This window comes from Clinocottus analis, unplaced genomic scaffold (assembly GCF_023055335.1).
Source record: "Clinocottus analis isolate CAN_PGR_092001 unplaced genomic scaffold, fCliAna1.0.p SCAF_9, whole genome shotgun sequence".
In the NCBI taxonomy this organism is placed as follows: domain Eukaryota; kingdom Metazoa; phylum Chordata; class Actinopteri; order Perciformes; family Cottidae; genus Clinocottus; species Clinocottus analis.
This window is the reverse complement of record NW_027176251.1, coordinates 14829833-14851910: the sequence shown is the minus strand read 5'-3', so window position 1 is coordinate 14851910 and position 22078 is coordinate 14829833. Positions and strand designations below refer to the sequence as shown.

The 22078-nt window shown below is 44.4% G+C and overlaps 3 protein-coding genes across 3 annotated transcripts; 2 read left to right on the top strand and 1 right to left on the bottom strand.

The window, feature by feature from the left end:
* Positions 1 to 597: 597 nt before the first annotated feature.
* derl1 (derlin 1) lies at positions 598 to 5545 on the bottom strand. Its single transcript, XM_068568922.1, has 8 exons — positions 5221 to 5545; positions 3612 to 3723; positions 3460 to 3524; positions 2776 to 2802; positions 2280 to 2375; positions 2091 to 2143; positions 1778 to 1888; positions 598 to 1156 (listed from the first exon to the last, which is right to left on the bottom strand). Exons 1-8 carry the CDS (start codon positions 5371 to 5373, stop codon positions 1006 to 1008), a joined length of 768 nt encoding a protein of 255 aa, XP_068425023.1. The 5' UTR covers positions 5374 to 5545; the 3' UTR covers positions 598 to 1005.
* Positions 5546 to 6984: 1439 nt separating this feature from the next.
* On the top strand, positions 6985 to 16334 carry tbc1d31 (TBC1 domain family, member 31). The gene is made up of 23 exons (XM_068570610.1): positions 6985 to 7383; positions 8271 to 8411; positions 8800 to 8915; positions 9058 to 9236; positions 9418 to 9569; positions 9668 to 9827; positions 10012 to 10212; positions 10330 to 10503; positions 10659 to 10738; positions 10879 to 11025; positions 11113 to 11246; positions 11411 to 11544; positions 11675 to 11854; positions 11957 to 12189; positions 12311 to 12383; positions 12537 to 12616; positions 12723 to 12858; positions 13059 to 13151; positions 13440 to 13568; positions 13752 to 13946; positions 14192 to 14249; positions 14352 to 14483; positions 15749 to 16334. Exons 1-23 carry the CDS (start codon positions 7307 to 7309, stop codon positions 15892 to 15894), a joined length of 3150 nt encoding a protein of 1049 aa, XP_068426711.1. The 5' UTR covers positions 6985 to 7306; the 3' UTR covers positions 15895 to 16334.
* A 1219-nt stretch (positions 16335 to 17553) lies between these two features.
* Positions 17554 to 21555, top strand: LOC137781195 (protein FAM83A-like). Its single transcript, XM_068569792.1, has 6 exons — positions 17554 to 17845; positions 18384 to 18521; positions 18684 to 18802; positions 19034 to 19201; positions 19949 to 20073; positions 20226 to 21555. The coding sequence occupies exons 1-6, from the start codon at positions 17554 to 17556 to the stop codon at positions 21553 to 21555; spliced, it is 2172 nt and encodes a 723-aa protein (XP_068425893.1).
* The last annotated feature ends 523 nt before the right edge of the window (positions 21556 to 22078 follow it).

Sequence of the window (22078 nt, the reverse complement as noted above, 5' to 3'; positions counted from 1 at the left end):
CTACAGTGCTATTTCTTTAGGATTTGTACTGTTGGACCAAACAAGAAAATCATTTTCACCATTTTGACATTTATAGAACAAGTGATTCATGACAAAATTATTGGCAGTTGATTTATATGGAAAATAATAGTTGGTGTCAGGCCTAATTGTATATTGTACATACTGTATAGCCAGTCACAGATAATTGGCAGGGCTCTCCTGACTGAAGAAGCTTAAGGAGACATGGATCGGACCATAATTACACTCTCGGACTCGTTCAACCTTTTCAATAAACTTGTATTTACAAAAAGAGCAGAAATCCTTTCAGTCAAGATCAGACTTTAAGACAGAAGATCAGGTCTGTGCCACAAAGGCTTGAAAACATTTTACACCATCGTAAAAGTCAGACCTGGAGACAGTGCTCTAAATAGCTTTGCCCATGTTCAGCTGAGAGCAAACTCCCAGTGCGTTAGTAATTACAATGTAATCTGATATGGCATCGCAGAGAGAGGGAGGACGGGAACACGAGTCAAAACTAACCGCGAGCGAGTGTGCAGCTGCAACATCTCGTCTTCACAGTCCAGCAGAAGGGTGTAGAAAATTTGTTTTTTTTGGGGGGGGGGGGGGGGGAGAGGGAGGGTCAAGAATCATCACATACATAAAAAAAAAAATCAATTTATTAATAATTCCTTCTGTTGGCTTCACATGGACACACCTGCAGCAGTAGTAATAGTAGAGCTGGCTTTACTCGGTTAATGGAGCCTACGGTCAGGGCCAGAGTCTTGCCGTGCGGCGCTTTTTGGGTTAAAATGCGTGCTTCCTTTGGTTCTATCCCTCGGAGCCTTTAAAACATAGTTGGAAATTCAATTTGAAGTCTAACTTTTGCCCTTAAACAAAACAAAAAAAAAGGACACAAGCACTTTAACCCGAAACATCAGCGCTATTTCTTATTGGGAGCAAAAGGGGGGTGAGGGGGTAACTCTCTCTCTCTCTCTCTCTCTCTCTCTCTCTGATCTCTCCGCTCATTCAATCCCCCAGGCGGAAGCCTTGGCCCCAGGTGTGACGTCCTCTTCCTCCTCCACCTCCACCTCCACCCCCTTGCTCCTGTGCAGCTGGTCTGGTGGGGGGGACTCCAAAGCCTGACACGCCCCCCCTCCTGTTGGGGAAGAACCGATATCTGGAGACGAGAGGAGAGAGATGTGCAAATGGGTCAGAGGGGAGGCATTAAAATGTGGCCTTTTAAAGCAGATGACAGTAAAACATTTGATATCAAGGAGAAGAAAAAAAAAAAAGTCATTCATACAAATAAACAAATTATTTAATGGCTGGGCGAGCTCCTAAATCACTTCGATGTCCGCTTGGTTCATTTGTCAGTTTCCTGGGGCACTCTGTTTTTCATAGGTCGTCTGCCGTGATTGGTCAGACTTGAGGCTCTTGTCATGCGTCACTGTGCACGGGTGACTAAACACATTTCCTTTTCTCTCATCCAGTTCTACTCATATTTCAAAAATACTTGTTTGGAATGAAACCCGAAGTAAATGCAAATCAAGGTTCATTTCTTTGTTGAAGTATCGGGGAGGGGGGGGGGAGCTCTGCACGCTTTGATGGACATTTACAACAGTTTGGGTCATAATCTTAAACATTTAGTGTTCGTCTTCCAAACAAGTGGTTAAGGGACTACAGACGAGCTCAGGGCCGGTTTAAACCCCGTCGCAGTGAAGTCATTCAAAAAAGTTGCGTGATCCTGCTTTGCAGCTCCTCAACAGTGAAGTTGACACTTAAAAACCATGAAACTTACAAGAACTCTGGTGTGGAGAGGAAGGCGCGTCCTCCCAGGTCCATGGGGTACTTGAACATGAGGAAGAAGTAGAGGTGACCCACCAGGTTCCCCGTTAGTTCATTCACAAACCTGCACAATAAGAGAAAGATTAATCAAACCTCACAGAAACAACATACTGAGCTGGTGTAACGTCAACTTGTTGAGCAGCTCATCAGGCTGTTCCCTACTTACAGGATACAGAAACAGAAGATACTTTCCTATCAATATAAAAGACATTGAAGTTTGACAACACTGTCTTTGATTCAAAACCAATTCAAAAGTAGTTACTCACGAGCCTCCGATGATGAAGTTGAAAGCCAGAATGACCCAAGGTAGATAATGTGCCTAGGACAGAATAATAGCAAATATCATTGATATGAACATTGGGATTAGCTTCACGTTCAAGTAGTTGAGATACTGTGGTCAATAACATTAAAAACAGGCTCTTTTCATGTGATATTACTGTGATCAAACGTGGTACCTTGAATCGCGTTCCGAACCAGAAGGACACGATCGTGTCTTTGTTGAACTGAGCCCAGACGTAGAGCACCGACATGATCAGTGGGATCATCAGCAGCTGGACAACAATAAAAACACAAACATGTGAATGTTTCAACATAGATATTTGTAAAAGAAACACCAACATGAAAACATTATTGAAGACATTGTTTACTTCATGTTATTGTTTATGTCATGAGGTTTGTGGCATTTCCACTATTTCACCTCATCATACATACAATTTTGCTTTTCTCAGTCTTCAGTGGAGCAGCTCCTGGCATGTTTTGATTCAACTGAGGTTTGCTATTCCTGACCAGATTAACCAGGATGAAGCTTCATCCAGACAAAGGAAAAGGCATGGAATGGAAGATAGAGCTTGGGATTTTATGAATGAATCAAATTATATATATTTTTAAACCCAGCCCTAGTCCTCATGATGTGTTGTGGTATAAATACTGAAACGGAGGAGGATTTCTTACCCGCATGTTCATCAGCAGCCCAGTTATCTATAGCCGGAGTCAAGGACAACAACCCCATGGCTCACAATAATCACAGCTGGAGCCTTAAGATTAGAGCAGCTGGTGCCCGGAGGTTGCCAGTCAAATCCCCACACCGCCCGACTGTCACCTGCCGCTGCTTCTTCCCTTGAAATAAGCATGGGCTCCTACACCTGACTTTTTATTTACCCGTTCCCACTATTTGCCTGAAGTAGCAAAAACCAAGACCAGGTTTAAGCAGAACAGGTGTTTGCCCAAATTTGTCTCATAAACAAAACAAAGAAAAGTGTCTGTGAAAAGCCAGACATGCTGACAATCAAAGCTGAACTCCAGAGGAGAGTGTAGAGACATGGGCTGCATGTGACCTAGATTAGGTTTCTCTCTCCTCTGCAGGGGTAGACTGACACTGGGCCACTGGCAAGGAGCCACCCCGACATGACACAGTGCTGCAGAGAGATGGAGAGACAGAAAGAAAGAGGGCTGCAGAAAAGACGGATGAGAGAGAACCGCAGAGGGGCAAAGAAGGCAGCAGAGAGACAGGACCGATGGAGTGAAAAACCGACTTGCAGGAATGTAACTTTAGAGATTGAAGGTAGAATGCAATTCATTATTTAAACAAGAGGTTTTAGAGGAGTTTGTAGTTTGTAATGCCAGACAAAAGGATACAACAATGCAGACCCAGTTGAAGAAGAGCATGAAGACGTAGTCTGCCGGTCTGCCATCAAACGCCCCTGGAAAACAATACCAAGAATAGGAATAGGATTAGCGTGAAACAAAAGGTGCTGTGAGTGCGAGTGTGTGTGCGTGTGCAGTCTCACCTGTCTCTAACCGAGAGGAGTAGTGGTAAAGGAAATACAGGTTGACCATGTACAGAAATCCAGTATTCGGGGTTATTGGGAAATACAAGGTGGCGGTCACTGGTCTCCAGAGCTGAAACCAACAGAAGAGAGACATTCGTCTCATAGAAGTAAATAAACACAGCTGTGTTTGTGCAAAAAGCCAGACTTTTAAAGGCTGTGCATGTGGATTGTAACCGTTAACTTCTCAGCACTGAGAAAGTGGCACTTGGCAGCTGGTCGGTCCTCTGCAGGGTGCGTTACCACACAAGTCATTTCAAAGGTTTTGTTTGAACAAACATTAGGTCTGTGGAGCATTTACTAGGCGGCTTATGGGCCGATGAGCATTCCCTGTGTTAAATTGCTTTTAATCAAAAGAGGAAAAGACAGGATATAATCACAACATGTAATAGAAGTGGAACAAATCCTGAGTGTGCCTCGGTTGTTACTTGAAATGCATCTGTACTAACTTTATTTATTTAAGTACAATCAATTTAGAGCAGTTCTAGTTTTCTCTAGTTGTCTAGTTGATCGGTCACTCACAGAAAATGTTGCGTTTCGACAAATCTTTTTAGTTTAAATCCAACGAGAGTGACAAACCCTATCCGACTCTAGCTTCTCAAATCTGAGAATTTGTTGTTTTTCTTTCATTTTACATCAAACCATTTTCAATGTCGACAAAAACATGTACATTTTAAAAACAGCCCCTTGGGCTCACACTTTGTGATGAGCATTTTTATGTTATCATTTCATTGACTAGATTATTTATCAATTAATGATACTTGTATTGTAATTCCTCATGATTAATTACAATCTTGAGGAAATTTCAGTCCTAACAAAAATACTAACTTCTAATTGAGTATTATTATTTACTCATGCAACCCATGTCTTCTAATTGATAGTATTTGATTTTTGGAAATACCTTACATTGGTACAGAAGTATTATTACAGGGGGGAAAAAACACTAGAATAAATAAAGTAGGACACAACTTGTAAATAAGTGCGGTACTTAAGTGTATGTACTTAGTAACTTTTCACCAAAAAGTATATAGTTTTTTAGAAGAAGAATTGGCCCTTCTGTTTATCTGGCAGGCTCCATCTCGCGCCCTAACGTTGTATAAACGGACAGTCTGAAGCCGTAAAAAGGCTGCCTGAAGGGCTTGTTTTAAACCAGTAAGGTCCCTTTACGATGAGTCCCAAATATTTTCTCCACCTTGTGGTTTTAACAGTAACAGCACCTAAAACTCAAGTTCTTATATTCCTCTAAATACAGAAAGGTCAACACTTCGGCTACTTTATCATCGCTGGTCATTAAAATGCTCTTCTTATTTTTGCACTGGGGTGATATTTACACTTTACCTCGGTGTTGCTAAATTAAGTAGCATTTTGACAGCACCAGGAAGTCCTAACGTTCTGCGTCTCGCCCTCTGATTGGCTGTCACACAACACAGGCCACTTCTGATTGGCTGTCACGCAATACAGGCCTGCTGCTTGGTGAGCCCGGATAGCAACTCGCTAGCATACCGAAAACACACAGACACACAGCCTTTAACACCGACCCCGTTACACGCAGGTGACAGGATACACTCACATGAAATCTGCTTAAGACCAGCTCTGGAAACAGCATGAGGTTCCTGATATCAATCAATCCTAGTTTTCCAATAAAGGGAACTGCAATCGAAGCAGCAAACCAGTACCGGGTGATGAGAGGGACGCTTCTGAACCAGTCCCCGAGATCTGACATCTTTCCATATGATCAATGCCGACTCCTAACTGTGAAACAAAAGCTGCTCTATAGAATTGAGCTGATATCGCGAACACACCGCGACCCCTTGCTGCTTGTATTTTTTTTTTATCAGAAGCGCTCCACTGCTAACTTTACATGACGTGGCTAATCACAGGCGGCTAGCTTGTAAAGTTACTGAGGTCAGAACAGGCACATCCGGTTGAGTTCTTCAAAGTAAAACCACATGTGCTACTAATGTTACTACTGCAACTACCACTAGACTGACAGCAATGACAAAGGAACTACTGCAAATGAAAGAAGTCATTTTCTACGGAAACAAGTTACGTTTGTCAAAATAAATGGAAGAATAAAATGTAATTTGAATGGAAACAATACATGATTAAATCACTAGTTTTATGTCGTACTCTTATTTAATCACTAATTCCAAGCGTGTTGTTAAAAATATGTTCAAGTGATTGAAAACTATTTAAAATAAAATGCATTCACTTTTCAGCAGCAAATGTTAGAGAATCATGGTTAAACTAGAGAAATTTGGCACTGACCTTTGTTTTTACCCCATTTTTAACAAACGCTACACATGCTGGTTTATATCATACTCTTATTTTGAAGGTTAATTGTAAGAACCGGATGCATTTGTATTATCTCACACCAACATTTTGGGTTTTGTACTTCCTGAGTGATATGCAAAATATCACACTTGACCAATCTGGGGGTATCCAGCAACCGGAAAAGGCGTAACAGATGCGCAGGTTTTCCTGCCTTTAAAGGCAGCCACCTGTGGAGAGGGGTCGAGCAAATGACGTAGATCTTTACTGAGAAACAATACTCATGTAAATGATCCCTTTGAGTGAAACTTCATGTGAGGTCAAAACAGCAAAGCGTGTCGTTTATAGAAATAAACTCTCACATGAAACCTTGTGTTTGTGTCACAACTCAAATGATGAGGTTATATGTTTAATATGTTTGAATGAAGAGATATAACATACTTCTTCAGCTAACTAAATTTACTGGACATACTAATACATAGTAACTTGATCCGAATAAATAGGAAACAGGACCTTGTGCACAAATTGATTGATGTACTTTATTCGACTTACCTTTTGGCAGCAATGGGGTGCAATAAAGAATAAACAGACATGTGTGAGTGGAAGTTTACATATACCTTTATGGAGATTTAATACATTCAATTTTAAATGAATAGATCTTTTTTTAAAGATACATATTATATGTCACTAACTGACTGCTTATCCAAGTATGTGTACTAAATGAGTAGTCATTATCATTTACTGATTTGTTTCCACCCCTGACACGCTTTGTCTTCAGAGTGTGGTAGACTCTAATGGCACACCTGTCGTTAGGCATGTATTAAGGAAATGTCGAAAAAACGTAACTGAGGGTGTTTTTTCGTATACTGTATATACACATACATGCAAAAACACACAATTAAAATGTGTACAGTGTATATTTATATGTATGTCACTTTCAGTTAAAAAAAAACATCCTCTTAGTTTAAAAGATAGTTTCAAACTACAACTCCCGGCATGCACTCCTCTGTTTACCTTTACGTCAATTTTGGGCGACAGAATAAACTGTCCTTAAAACAAGCAAAACAAGAAATCCCCTGAAACTGAAGTGGAAGCAAACTGTGAGCGTAAAGTGTGACACACTTTGAAGAGACAGCTGAACCGAGACGGACGTTAAACGGCGCCGAGCTTCTCCGGACGGAGCTGAAAACTAAACGTTAACGCGACTGAATGACGCTCTTTTAAATTTCGCGCTGTTCGCTCCGCCTTTTAAGAGATTAGCCGACTGATTAGCGCGTTAGCTCGCCGCGTTACTCGGGCGGGCGTCACTGAGTTGAGTCAGGAGAGCGACGGATGCTGCTCTGGTTTGTAAATGTAAGCTCGTTGTGTCTAAAAACTCATTGGAAATGGAGGTGACGGACATCGGAAACAAAGAAGAGGGGAAAGTCTGGCATCGAAAAGCAGCGCCGGGCAAAGGGACAGGGTAGGTCTGACTGGTGTCACGAGCACCCGGTGCTGCGCGGAGTGACACGGGTCTGGAGTCGGGGTGCACTCACTCACGCACTCACTCACTCACGCACTCACTCACGCACTTGTTGCACTCGTACAGGCGTAAACTGCATGTCGTTTCATCCTCATGTGACGTTACAAGTGTTTATTCCCAGTGGTCGCCTCTTCACATGTGTGATGCTGTTGTTTCAGGACACTTTTACAATGCAGTGTATTGTAACCACGAGAGAGCAGCCGCGTTTCACTGAAACGTGTTGCTTTTAGATAAAATGAGATAATCCTTTAAGATAATCCCCGTAGTGGGAACATATACAGGATTTACAGCAGTATAGTGCAAACATGGTCAAATAAACAAGAACGAAAGTAGTATTATAAATATACAATAAAAAACAGTAAATAATCCACAATAACTGAAATGGTGTAGAGAGAGAGAGAGAGAGAGAGAGAGAGAGAGAGAGAGAGAGAGAGAGAGTGTAACTATAATTGCACAGTGTATTTATACTGCACAGGTGTTTAGTGTATTGTGAGTCCACTGGGAGCAGAGCTGGTTGTGCAGCCTGACCGCAGCAGGAAGGAAGTACCTGCGGTATCTCTCCTTCCCACAACAGGAGTGAAGCAGCCGGTGGCTAAAGGAGCTGTACAAAGCTGTGGTCCATTAGGGATGATAACTTAGCCATCATCCTCCTGTCTCCCACCACTTCCACTGTATCCGAAGGCCCCCCTCAGTACACAGCTGTCCTTCTTGATATGTTTTGTCTCTTCCTGTCGCCTGTCCTAAAATGCTCCAGCAGACAACTCCAACTTCATCTGAGTCCTGTCTTTTTCCCTTATTTTAAACATGCGTGACATCTTCTTCCTCAGTGTGCTCGTGACGGTGGTCCGCACTGCTCAGCAGGCCAAGACGGTGCGCTTCCTCCACGTGGCCTTTGACACCACAGGAGACTGCTTCCTGGCTGGAGATCACCACGGAAACATCTATGTATTTGACATCAGTCGAAACAGGTGTGCTCAAACATCCCAATATTGGGTTTTAAGTGTTTATTTACCAGTTGTATTGTATGAATATTAATTTCTCTACAACAGATAGCTACTTGGGAATTATGACTTCCCGACTATTGTGGTCCACTTACTGTTGTTACTGTGCCCACTTTTTCTATTTCTGCCAGTCATAGTCTTTTTATTGTTGACTCTGCTCTCCTCCCAGCTGACTTGTTCTATTTAATTTAGACATATATGATAAATATACCCGCACACTTCTCTCTTCTACTCGATTTATTTTCTTTAAACCTACAAGGACATGAACATTTATCTTTCTTTTCTATTGAGAGCCGATAGGGATCTCACATTTCTGTGATCTTGTGTTTTTTTTATCGTTTCTTTCTCGGGCCAGGTTTCGTCTGGTGCAGAAGACCGGCCAGGCCTGCACTGCTCTGGCGTTCAGCCTTCGCAGAACCACTGAGTTCCTTGTGGCTATGGCTGACTACACCATCAAGTGCTTTGACAAAGGTCGGGTGAACAACCTCTTTCCATCGCTTCATTCTTTGAGTAATCATTTTCAGGGCTGTATTCTGTTTTTAAGATCTTAGAACTTTTTCCCCAAGAAGTTAGTTTTCTGTGACACTTAGCATTGTTGGATTCTCTCTTTCAGACACAAAGCAGCTGGTCAGTTGGATGCGGGGTCACGAGGGCGCAGTTTCGTCCATCTCTGTCCACGGCTCGGGTCGCTTTGCCATCACCACGTCCATGGACACAGCTCAGCTCTGGGACCTGGACACCTTCCAGAGGAAGAGGAAGCTGAACATCCGACAGTCTGTCGGCATTCAGAGGGTAAACCTGTACACATTGTTGTTTGCTCACAGGACTGACAAAGTGTCAGATAGGGATTTAGGTTTTTGGTTGATTTCAAGCTATTGGTACTCCAGGATATGTCTGGTACATGAATAATATGCCCTAAATTTGTTCTCTCTTGTCTGCCTGTTGTCATTCAACACGGTTGTTTGTTTTGCAGGTGTTTTTCCTGCCTCTCAGTAACACCATTCTCAGCTGTTTCAGCGATGACTCCATCTTCGCTTGGGAGAGCGACACGCTGTTCTGCAAATACCAGCTCCCAGTCCCTGACAGCGGACCCAAAATCTCCTACAAGGCCTTCGCTGTTACACGGTGGGGGTCCAGCATTACGACCACTAACTAGCTTGTTGATTATGTAAACGTGGACCAGAAGGCTTCGTCAAATGCTGATACTAGACATGTGTTGACAGGGATGGGAAGAGCCTTGCTGCTGGGGGCCGCTCCAACCTGCTGCACCTGTGGTGTCTGGACAGCAAACAGCTGATCAGGGTGATTCAGATGCCCACGCAGGTCCGAACCATCCGACAGCTTGAATTCCTGCCAGACAGTTTTGACGGAGGAGCCAGTCAGGTACAAGGACTACAGGCCTTCTCTCTTGTCTCCTCTGTGCTCCTGCTGTGAAATCCTTGTTTTCATTTTAGACATCTTGGACATCCCTTCGTCAACGAGCCTATAGCCTTCTGTATCTCTGTTTGCATACGTTTGACATGCCGTTGTACCCCTCTGAGTTTGATACTTTGGTTTGTCTCTGTAGACACTAGGTGTACTGAGTCAGGACGGCGTTATGCGCTTCATCAACGTTCACACTTGCAAGCTGATTTTCCACATGGGTTCCCACGAAGACGCCATCACCACAGTGACGGTCAGCCCTAACGGCAGACATGTCGTGGCCGTCATGGATAATGGCAGCATAAATGTCTACAGTGTTCAGAGTCTCACACAGGAATTAAACAAGGTGAGAGTCAGTTACGATAACAGTACAAAGGTGTACAACGTTCAGGAGCTTTCTCATTTGTTGATATCAACTGATCTGTATGTGAATTAATATTGTGTGTCTGTGCACCTCACCCAGCCTCCTCCCTCCCACGTGGCAGTGGTCCCTGGTGGTGGAGCCGTTCAGGACTTGTCTAGCCTAAAGGTCAAGGTCAGGTCAGAGGTCGTTCAGAGACCAGCCAAGAGCTCGGGTAGGCGTAAGCATGTGAAGATACTTAGACCCCCTGCTGTGTCTACAGCTGAGGATAAAGAGGTGGGAGCAATATATTTAATACAGAGTGATTTGTTTATTTACTATGAAGATTTTCCAACATAAATACCCGTGAAGCATTCCCTCCCTCTGACTAGACAAAGCAGACTAAAGTGTGTAATTTGATTGAGCGTTACCCTTTTTGTTTCTATCAATAGAATGAACTGCCTGCAGGTCTAAATAAAAAGAGACTGGTGGCTCTGCTCAAGGCATTTGGAGAGTATCCTGCTAAATACAGGTGAAGAGGACTTTTACAAGAGGAGGATTCATGCATGTGTCTGATGACTGACATATGCACACTATATTGACTTTTAACACAACTTTTTTGGTGTTTGTGTGCTTGGATTTCCACGATTAACTTTTGTGTGCACATTGCAGGATGTTTGTATGGCGGTCTTTGTTGTGTCTGCCAGAGAACCATGCAGCGTACAGCAGTCTGACCGATAAAGGCCTGCATTCAGCCTTCCTCACTCTGCATGATAAATACCCCATCAAAAGCCACAAGTTACAGAGGGGACTACAGAGGTAAGTATTTTCTTTTTTTTCTGCAGAATTTTGAAGTCTTATTTTTGTGATCACATTTCTTCATTTTGTCCTTCTTCTTCACAACAGGGTTTTGTCTGCCTTAACTCACTGGGCAGCCATCTTTGGAGAAGTGGAGTACCTTCCTCTTGTAGCTTTCCCCTTTGTCAAGCTCTTCCAGAACAACCCGATGCTCTGCTTTGAGGTGGTGGCCACTGTTATAGGTACTTCATGGTTATTACAAGAGGCCATTTTACCAGTAAACACAACTATATGAAAAAGTATGAAATGTACACAACACACATTTAAAAGCCTTCCAGTGTTTTGGGTTGCTGCTCAATGTCAAAGTATTAACAGTCTCTTGAACATTGGATGTTTGGTTGCACAGTGAATTGGGGTCAACATTGGTTTGAGTACTTCCCCAACCCTCCTCTGAACATCCTGAGCATGGCGGAGAACGTTCTGGCTCATCACGACAAGGAGCTGCTGCAGCATCTGGTGGACTGTGGCATCACCTCACACGTAACCGCAGTACACAGCGACGCACAACTGGAGGAGACGAGTGGACGAGTAGTCAGGCGCTGTCCTGGAACTCCACACTCCCAGTTTCACACCCATGAAATTTTATTGTGCATCTCTATATCTGTCTCAGCTCTACGTGTGGCCCCTGCTGGAGACCTTGTTCTCTGAGGTTTTGACCCGTGACGAGTGGCTTCGACTCTTTGACAACATCTTCTCCAACCATCCATCGTTCCTGCTCATGGCCTGTGTGGCCTACATCACCTGCTGCCGTGAGCCTCTGCTGCTCTGCTCCCAGAAACAGGACTTTGAGGTAACTCCCCTCTGGAAATGCAGTCAGCAATTAGGTCAGTAATTGTTTATTTCTCTCTTGCGCCATCAAATTTGCTTCACCCTCCTTTTCTCTTTCTTTCAGTATTTCTTTCACCACCGTAACAACCTGGATTTGGGAGCCATGATAAAAGAAGCTTACCGGCTCATGGGCAGCACACCAGCTGACATCCATCCCAGGAATATGCTCTCTGACTTAACGCCACTGACCGAGGGCCAGTACCCCGTGTTCAACCACTACCCCGAATTCATCGTGGAGTACCAGAGCCGAGAGAGGGAGAAGATACGACTGCAGGAGATGGAGTATCTCCGCGAGAGGTAAAATTAACCATAGTGTATTGACAGTTATATTTAATTGGCTAGAAAGAGCCTTGGATAATACGCAACAAAGTCGTTAGTGAGAAAAAGTGCCGCTGATTAATTGTCTACGTCTCATCAGGCAGGAGGTTTCGGCTCTGTGCACAGATTTTGTACGTCGCCGGACTGAAGAGGAGGCCTATTTTGCACAAGAGGTAGATATTGTTTTTCCAAATACATTTTACGAATATAATCTGTTGTATTGTTGTCTTTTTTTGTCTCTCTCACATAGTTAATCAGTGTTTATGAAATGGAAGCCTGGACTGTAAGTTAAGTGAATTCAGTACTTTGCTTGATTTTGAAAACAGGAGCTGCTGCAGAAAGCAGAGGAACAGCGCAGAAACATCCTGGCACAAGAAGAGGAGAAACTGACAGAGCAGAGGACAAAGTAAGCACACAAGAGACACACACCTCTCATTTAAGTTATGAGAGGGGGGAAAAAGAAGAATGTTATTGAGCAGAATGGGTTGCTGGCACAACTCTGTCCTCTGCAGGTTGGCAGCCATGAAGAGAGAGCTGAAGGTGAAGGAGTTGCAGCTGCTGGATGGAACGAAAAGACGTTTCCTCAAACACCAACAGGACCTGAGAACCTCACAGGTCCAAAGACTAGACGATGAGATTCGTAGAAAGGTAACCTCATGGTCAAGATTTAAAGTAGTATTTTTATTTAAAGGAGCCCACATTGGGCTGTAATCTCACGCTCTGCTGAGCACAGTTTGTCATGATTAACGTGATGTCTCTTTTTGTTACCTTTTGACCAAATAATCAGTTGTGGACTTAACCTCCATGTTTGAGTACTCACCTAACAATAACCTTTTATGTTATAACAGATGGATCTCCGGGAGCGAGAAACAGCTGCAGCGGTCCAGGATCTAGAAGTCCGACAGATGGAGCTGGAGGCTCAGAGGAGACGACTTGAGCAGGTGACAAACTGCTTGCAGTAAACTCTCCCTCCTCTCTCACAGCATCCTCTTTTTAATTACTTTCTCCCTTCCTTTTCTCCCTCTCTGCGACCATTTACTGAACTACATTTTCAGTAAAAAAATAACTGGAATGATGCACTGAGGACAATCAGACAATACACATTTAGCTGATTTAATCATCACAGGGAATTGTGCCCATGTAATAACATCTCTTTCCACCTCTAGATTGTTGTAATAATTGGGAGTCTGAAGTGTTAATTAGTTTTTTCCCATGACCATTTCCTTCAGCACATGTTTATGGAGCAGGAGCGCGTGGGACGGGAGGTTGAGGGGGAAGCGGAGATGAGGATGAGGAAGGCAGAAAAGGAGGACAAGAGCTACACAGAGCTGCTACACTGCACAGAGACAAACATGCAGGTCAGTGACGCATCCCAATACGGAGTCAGTGTTATAACATCGTCATATGTCAGCGCGCAATCTGGATGGACTTTGTCTGACTTTACAAGAAACCGTCAAAGACACACACACTCTGATTTTCGGTCCAGTGATCTTTTAACTTTCTCCCCTTCAACACACACACACACACACACACACACACAGGCCCTGGAGGAGTCCCTCGCGGAGGCGTGCCAGCTGGACTTGGACTCGCATTGGCAGAGAGAGGTGGCGGAGCGCCTGCAGCAGGTCGATGCCGAGCAGGAGAGGAAGAGGGAGACGCTGAAAGAGCTTCACAGGCAAACCCTGGCAGAGGAGGGGAGACTGGCTGACACCATGAGAGATGTGGCAGGAAGGAAGGTGAGACGAACAAGAGCGTGTTTGTCAACACGACCACTTACATGGTGCGTTTTGATTACTGTGACATATGTTACGGTCTGTTTTGTCATCTTAAAACCAGCGTAACAAAATAGCTCTGAAGAATACACATATATCGATGTTTGTGTTTCTCACTAAGAAACATCATATCTGACCGTCTCAATGTCTGAAATCCAATAAATATAAAAACATTACTGAAGACAAATGATGGGTGCTTGTTTTCGCAGTGGGATGAAGTAATGAGTTCCAGAGCCCAGTTACAGGAGCGGCAACAGGCAGCGAGAGGTATTACTCCACACGCACAGCAGCTTTGTTTGTGGCTTTTGTGCTGACCTGATACCACGGTATCTGTTTAGTGCGGGATAAGATCACTTTCTTCCACCACAGGACTTCCTCAAAGACCCGGTGCCACCACTGCTGCTTATGTCGGAACCAAATCTGCGTCCTCCGCGAAGCCGGCAGAAACCGACATGATGTGTCTGAACAGCAGTTCGCCTTCAGAAAGCACCGCCACCAACTGTAAGTCATTATAGATACGAGGTTTTCTGATGCCGGTGGAAAGCGTGCCTGCTCAGAACCAGCCGGCGGATCGGCCCGCGGCGCTCCGGAGAACCGTTCACACGAACAACTTCACACGCAACACTGCACTTCCGTTGGGTCCTGAGCATCTGCAATGTTCAGTAGTTGTGCCACACACCCAATACTTAGACGTTAGGTAGGGCAGGCAAACTGAGCATACAGCCCCCACTTAAAAGAGTACCAAACAGCTATAGATTTATGAATATGTTCAGACATGAACAACTATCAAATGATGTTCCAATTCTAACTTATTATACCCTTAAAAATACTCACAAAGGCCCCCAAAAACTTTGCTCCATGACCAACTACTTACTGTACACTTGTACTACATTTTCCTCACAAAGAAATGTCACTGGTTACGTTGCAGATTCAGATTTGACTCTCAAAATATAACGATTAAAATGTGATGCATTATTAGTCATGAAACCATCCAGCCTCATATAATTCAAAGCTCCACCTTGGACAGACATGTAGCCACCCAACGTTCACTGTTCAACGTTCCCCAAATCAGAAATTGTTGTGCAATGTTAGGAAAATAACGTTACACAAACTTTTACTTAAGAACCATAAAGTTATCTCCTACAGGGAATCCTGGTATTGCAGTTGGATAAACTTAAAGGTGTATTTTCAAAAAGCAAAGATACAGACTGCTTCTGTCATGTTTGTATCTGTTGAAAGGACTCTCTGGTGAGTCATAGCTTATTAATTTAAATGCCAATCAGCACAGTACAATACTTTGTCGTGCAGTCAGTGTTAAAAGACGGTGATCTGTGATACATGTGCGTGCTGTTGTCCTGGAGCCACCACAACAAGATAAGGATGAACTGCAGAGACCACAAGATGAATGGATCCAGATAATAATCAGTCGCCACCACTTAACTCTACGTGGCCAGGATGAGGATGAGATTTGCAAAGCCATCCGCCTTCTCTTGGTGGGATGACCCATTGTTTCTCAGTAAAACGGCTTAAAAGGGGAAAATTAGAGGGGATGAATTCAAATTGCCTTTTTGTTTGGTCAACAGTCCGACATCCAGAGCTTTTGAGGTCACTTCTGTAATTTAAGATGAATAAAAAACAATGACTTCTTTTATCAAAACAATATTTGTAGATCCATTGTATTGTTTCAGCTCTACATAACATTACCATCTTTATTTTTAGTTTAAACACTTTTCCCCGTATGTCCTTCTTTCTTTGTTTCACCACAGTTTCCCTGGACCGAGGCCGGGCCCAGCTGGACAGCAGCGAGAGACAGCTGCTGAAGGAAATCCGAGAGCTGAGGCAGAAGCTGGCGGTCAGAGCCAGAGAGGGCAGCTCGCAGTCTGTCCACACGCTGTCCTCTGTCTCCCAGTGACCACAAACGTCTCTCTGCTGACACAGCGACTCAAAAACATTCTTTTCTCCAGGGGAAAAGCAGAAACAATGACTCGGACCGAGCTGGCTGCTCTCTGTTCCAAGTGCTGGTACAGCATCCTTAAAGCCAAACGTCCCAAATAGACTCAAACACTCAACCACCATCTCATGAAGCCACGTCTTCCTTTAAGACCGTCATCCTCTGAGGACAGAAGCGGGTTCATTCTTTGGGTTTTGGCCGCGGTGTTGCTTCATCCACGTGATTGTTCGGAGTGTGTAATTTCTCTCGGGGCCGTGTCGCCCATCATCCACAGGTTCCCAACAAAGCGACAGCGGTTTCATTCGTTTCAACGCCGTTCTGCCTGTGGCCACGGACGATGGCCAGGGCCATAAAAAGCCTAATGTTGGCTCATCGTGGTCAGCCTGCAGCCGGTGAGCGGTCCAGCGGGACAATCTGATGCAACGTGCAATGCTTATGTCTCATCTGTTCACTGTACAGTGAAACATCTGTTAGTTCTGTCGTGTCTCCTGCGCGGTAACATTTAACATCTTTTTTACCCTACACATGTACAATTTTATATTCAAAGTCGTCATTTTTTTAAAGTATTTGCGCTGGTGCCTCATTGTTACATTTTTATTTCAATTCATTTTTTATGATTTGTCTTTATTTAAAAACTTGTTTGGATAAAATGTTTAAAAGAAAATCCTGATTCAACCTTTTGTCTCATAGTGTGTATTTAAATGTACTTTGTGTCTGGCATTACAATGACGAGCACTCACTGATTTGTAAAGCAGCCCCTCAAGCTCTTTTGGTATCAATTCAAATGTGTTTTTAAAATGAATGAGAACGTTATCTTACACATCTGTGTACAGGAAAAGAAAGCCCAGCTCCCGTTTCCTCCAACCTGAATCCGTAGATGGAGTATAACAATCAGATTATGTGCAATCTTGTGCTTAATCATTTAGATTGTACTGTTTGGATTAGAGGTCTGTTTTGAATTAGATATTTTGGGGAGTGAGTTTGTTTCAGAGGGTCTGTGTGTCTGCTCATGTTTTTAAATACATTTCAGATGCAGATCTGAAGTGTTGTTTCAATCGGCAGCTCAGGACCGCGTGCTTCTGCTCCTCACTGGGTGTGCCTGGCACCGTCTGTCTCAGGCTTCAGTCCTGTAATCAACCAGGTGTTGTTTGACATGAGCTGACATGACAGCCATCGCCATTCCTGTCACTCATTCCTTTCTTTCCTTCCACCCATCATTTATCCGTCCTAACTTGCTCTAAATCACTTTCAGGGCCCTGGAAAGGAAAAAAAAAAGAAAAATAAGTCGATCGTTTTCTGTTCCATCACTCTCAATCAACAACCGCAAAACAAACAGCGCCTCGTAGAAGTGTAGGAAGACGTCTTGAAGACAAATATTACATCTCCTTCATGCTGCCAAGAGCTTAGCTTTTGCAACATTTATTCATCTCCTTTCACTACCTACTAATTGCATGACTTTTTCGCTCACGTGTCACCTCTCATCACTTGTAAAACCGTCTCGCCCCAAGCGAGGGCGGGTCCACTGTTTTCTCTCATGCACAGCTGGTACTCAGGCCTGCGACTGGTTAAACTAATTGTCTGGTGAGATCATTTCTCCAGTGAACACGACGAGCCTAACCCATGGAGACCAGCGCCGCGTCTGTGCTGTTGTACAGGTGGTCCAAACCCCGCGGGAAGGTGAGGCGGCGGGTTCTTGACCTCCGCATCCCTTCCTCTTGCTATGACTTCATGACCAGCAGACCCGCTTTGGACTTGAGCCACAACGAGAGCGCTCGGCTGGCAGTGGACTCCCTGCTCAGCCGGGGTTTGCAGGGATACCACGAGGTGTTGAGCGCTGAGGGAGAAGTGGACTTTCTGTCGGAGCTGGAGAAGACTTACATCCTGGAAAACGGGAGGGATGGCAACGCAGGTTGTAAGTGCTTTTTTTTTTCATTTTGGCCGGCTCTTTTCTGTCAATTGTTTGAAAACACAAGATATTTTACATGGAACAATGTCAAAAAGAGGCAAATACTTAATAAATGTACAAAAAGACTCTCACCAGGAAATGGTTATCGCAAGAGAGTCCCACTCTGAATACATGGATGGACATTACAACATGGATGACAGCATCTGTCGCCTACAAACTGGAACTATTTTGGGGATATTAGGAAAAATGTGTTAAATTCATAACACTCCCATAGACCTGATTTTAATTTTCATAAATCAATGAATGTACAACAGATTATTAGTCATGCATTGTTTTGCTTTTTGTTCCTTGTGTGTAACTAACATGAGCATCATCAACAAACTCCATTGTGTGAAACACATCCGTAAATGTCTGTTTGATGCCTACTACCAATAAAAAAAAAAAGCATAAGACATAACCTGAGGTTTATTCCTTAGATATAAAAGATGATTGCTGGTTGTATTATACATCACAGATTGATGCAAGGGTTTGTTTTGACACACAGCTGATCCTGATGCATCTGATTATGGCGATAAAGAGTTTGAGAGCTTGTTTGCTGGGTCCCAGTCTGCCAAACGATGTCCTGCAGTGTCCACAGACAGTGATCTGACTCTGGCAGGTTTGGACCTGGGCTGCCGAAAAGGTATCACAGGAGTAGAAAACTTCAGTATACTTATCTTGTACCACCGCTGAACTTTCTGGTGTTTTAACTCTTGCTAAGTCCTGTTGAGACTATTTGTATGTCAGCCCGATGTACTTTCATGGCAAATCTGTCTCTTTCGATTATGTGCTTGTCCCTTTCCAGATGTGAAGCTGACTGATCCGGTCCTGGATAAGTCCAACGTTGAGGTTTATTTGCAGTCTGACACCAGGTCAGCTGTCATGAAAGATCTGGTCAGAGAGTTCATCAGAAAAGCTGGAATGGTGTGTGTGTGTGAGTCTGTGTGTGTGTGTGTGTGTGTGTGTTTCAGCATGTCTGCATGTAAAAAGACATGCATGCCTCTACACGTAGGAGACGGTTAGACATGTTGGTATTGGATCTTCAGTGCTGAAAAATCAGAAACCATGTGAGTGATATCTGTCTGTGCAGGTCTTTGCTATAGTTACTAACACCCACGTGTGTGTGTGTGTGTGTGCATGCGTGTGTGCATGTAGGCCCTGGCCATAGTGATGACGAGCTTCAGTGATGTAGAGCTGCTCTGTGATCTTCTGGAGGCGAGCAGGAAGAGGAATGTGTCTGTTCATCTGCTGCTGGATCATCTCAACCTGAACCTGTTCGTCAGCATGTGGCAGGACCTCAAACTGGACAGCAAAAGCTTCCCTGTGAGTCTGTTCATCTTCCTCTTTCCCTCCACCTGCCCGTCTGAGCTTGGCCGCATTCAGTTTTTTCAAACGGATCTAATGGAACATTAGACATTTGAAAACCCCATGAGATGGCGCCATGAGGCCCACAATATTCATCCATTCATAGCTGGAGCCAATCCCAGCCGACGTTGGGTGAAGGCCAGGTACATCCTGGACATGTTGCCAAAGTAATGGAGGACTGATGTATGTAGACAGACAACTATTCACGCTAACATCCCTAACTACGGTAAATTTAGACTCGTCCGTTAACCCAATCTGCATGTTTTTGGACTGTGAAGGAAGCCGGGGAACCCGGAAGAAACCCACGCTGCCACAGCGAGAACAAACAAACCTCACACAGGACAGTTTAGTTTAAACACGGGCCCCTCTTGCTTTGAGGCGACAGTGCCAGTCACCACACCACCTTGCAGCCCTCACAATATTCCTAACAGCTCACTTAAAGATCAACATGGTAAATGGCGTTTCGTAGCCTGTAATTTGTTGCTTCCTGTTAAGTTCCCTTTGTCCGTGAGCTTTCTCAATGGAAGATAGGATGTGGTCGATGCTAAATGCTTAGAAGTTACTGTTCTGGAAGTGCTGATAGTCTTGCCACAAGGTAGTTTTAAAGGTTATGTGTCCTGATGTTTAGATCCAGTGTATGCTTTCTTCAGGGTTGTGTTTCTATAACCCCGAGACCAATTTAACAAACGCGTCTGTGTGTTGTAGAAACTGTCGGTGCGCAGCGTCGATGGACAAACCTATTGTGCCAAGTCAGGCAGGAAGCTGACTGGTCACATTACGGAGAGTTTTATCATCACCGACTGGACTGAGGTGCTGACTGGCTCGTACAGGTACACGCACACATCTGCATAAAGCATATCTTGTTCAACGGATGTTTGTGTACTAAATGTATATCTAACATATTTGCACGTCTAGTCTGTGTCCACTTTTGTGACTTTTTTTTCGGCTTTATTAACTATTTGTTTGTTTGTTGTTTCCTCAGTTTCTCCTGGCTGTCCTGGCAGGTCCATCGTAGTCTTGCTGTTCTTGTGAAGGGCAGCGCGATCTTACCTTTCCATGAGGAATTCCTCAGGCTAAACTCCAGCTCGAAACCCGTCCCCAGCTTCGTCACTTTTATCACCGTGCCTCACACTCTTCCTCTTCACGCCACATTACATGCAGCTCGAAACGGCAACACCGGTGCCAGTGAGTCTAGGTTAAGCCAAACAGCGTGCCACAAAGTTTGGACTCAAGATGCTCCAAACAATCAGACCAAAGCAAAAAATCCGGGTTTAACCAATCCACAGAGCTATCCGGATGCCCGGCCTCTACACCGAGCAGGAACTGGTACGCAAACGCATGAGGAACCTCTCCAGCGGCACCCAGAGCCTCGAGTTCAACCTGTGGAGGCTGTCCTCACACGGCACGGTGCACAAAGACATGTGGCACCTCTGGAGAAGAGTCACTCAAACCCGCTCAGACCGACCCATGCCTCACATGTTCAGTCCCAGCTTACCAGCCGGGCACTCGACGCGACATCCGAGAAGAATGCCGGGGCTCACGAGTCGACCCCGCAACGCGCCGCTTCACCCACACAAGGACGGCACAGGATGGTCGGCTATCAATCAACTCTCGAGGCTAATCTCGAGCGCCATAATGTGGGAACGGAAGGTCTTTTCTTTTGGCAAAGGAGTGGGAACAGGTTGACGGAGCCATCGGGGATGGCCGCAGGTCTGGACGCAAGACGGCAACAACGGACCGGTTCATTTCAATTTAAACCAAAAGTGGGCTTTCGATCTGATTATCCTAAAGAACTGCCTGATTCTACAACACCGCAAAAGCAGACTAAGACCGGCCTGTGGTTCCCCTTGAGCTCCCAAAGAGGACCTGCATCAGGGCTACAAACGCACATGTCCTCTCTCGGAGCAATGATGCAAAATCAGCTCCGGAGGCGCCACCATCCCTCCTCCCAGCAGGCAAACACAAGTCCAGAGGCTTCAGGTTCAAAGTCAACGTCGTCAGCCATGGGAGCTTTTCTTAAACCTAAACTCCAGTCTAACGCCAAGCTGTTCCGACCAGGTACAGGAGCCACACTACAGCCCCACACTTCCCAGCAGGGAAGACCCCCTCCCAGACTAAACTGGATGACCGAGAGACGCACTGAAAGACCCAGACCTGTGGCTCGCCAAAGCTCCCTCAGCGCCTCTTACCGGACGGGACAGAAGACGGACTTAAGGCCGTTTTACGGCAGAGCGAACGCAACGTTAGGAAGGAGCAAGAGCATGACGGACAGGCCCTCCGCAGGCCTCAATCAAAACACGAGCAACATCTGACAGGAAGGAATATTGACTCATTTGGACCTTTGTGTCATAGAAACTGACCCGCCTGGACACATTTATTCACCTCACACAGTATAATCATACGGGTCAATGAGCAATATTTTTCTAGAGATAAAACACTGATTTAAGTTTGCAAATTGTACTTTAGCTCTCAATGTTTTTAAACCTGGAAAAGCTGTAGGATTTTGTCAAAGATGTGATTTTATTAAAAAGAGTAATTCGCCAAATATTCCTTCTTCTTTCAGTAATTAGCTAATAACTAAAATGACCATAAAAGTAACAGGGAGATGTCAATCAAGGACAGTCTGGAGCGGCGTGTGCTAGGGGCTTTTATGATCCACGTAAAAGAAAATAGTCTCCCCTCAAGAAATGCTCTTTAAGTGTTGGTTATTTAGCCATTAATACTGTAATTATAGAAATGTATTTAAAATGTTAGTACTCTATTAAAAATGTTTGTCACCAGCTGGCTAATTTTAGGAGCAGCTAATGTTGGAGGCAGACAGCTCATGAAATGTAG

Excerpts from the sequence above, each read along its gene's own strand:
- LOC137781195 (XM_068569792.1), top strand. The coding sequence starts at position 17,554 with ATGGAGACCAGCGCCGCGTCTGTGCTGTTGTACAGGTGGTCCAAACCC. Across the intron at positions 17,846-18,383 it reads GAGGGATGGCAACGCAGGTT|CTGATCCTGATGCATCTGAT; the intron begins GTAAGTGCTTTT and ends TTTGACACACAG. Across the intron at positions 20,074-20,225 it reads GTGCTGACTGGCTCGTACAG|TTTCTCCTGGCTGTCCTGGC; the intron begins GTACACGCACAC and ends TTGTTTCCTCAG.
- derl1 (XM_068568922.1), bottom strand. The coding sequence starts at position 5,373 with ATGTCAGATCTCGGGGACTGGTTCAGAAGCGTCCCTCTCATCACCCGG. Across the intron at positions 2,144-2,279 it reads GGTTCGGAACGCGATTCAAG|GCACATTATCTACCTTGGGT; the intron begins GTACCACGTTTG and ends ATTCTGTCCTAG. Across the intron at positions 1,889-2,090 it reads AACTTCATCATCGGAGGCTC|GTTTGTGAATGAACTAACGG; the intron begins GTGAGTAACTAC and ends CTTATTGTGCAG.
- tbc1d31 (XM_068570610.1), top strand. The coding sequence starts at position 7,307 with ATGGAGGTGACGGACATCGGAAACAAAGAAGAGGGGAAAGTCTGGCAT. Across the intron at positions 11,855-11,956 it reads CCCAGAAACAGGACTTTGAG|TATTTCTTTCACCACCGTAA; the intron begins GTAACTCCCCTC and ends TCTTTCTTTCAG. Across the intron at positions 12,190-12,310 it reads ATGGAGTATCTCCGCGAGAG|GCAGGAGGTTTCGGCTCTGT; the intron begins GTAAAATTAACC and ends ACGTCTCATCAG.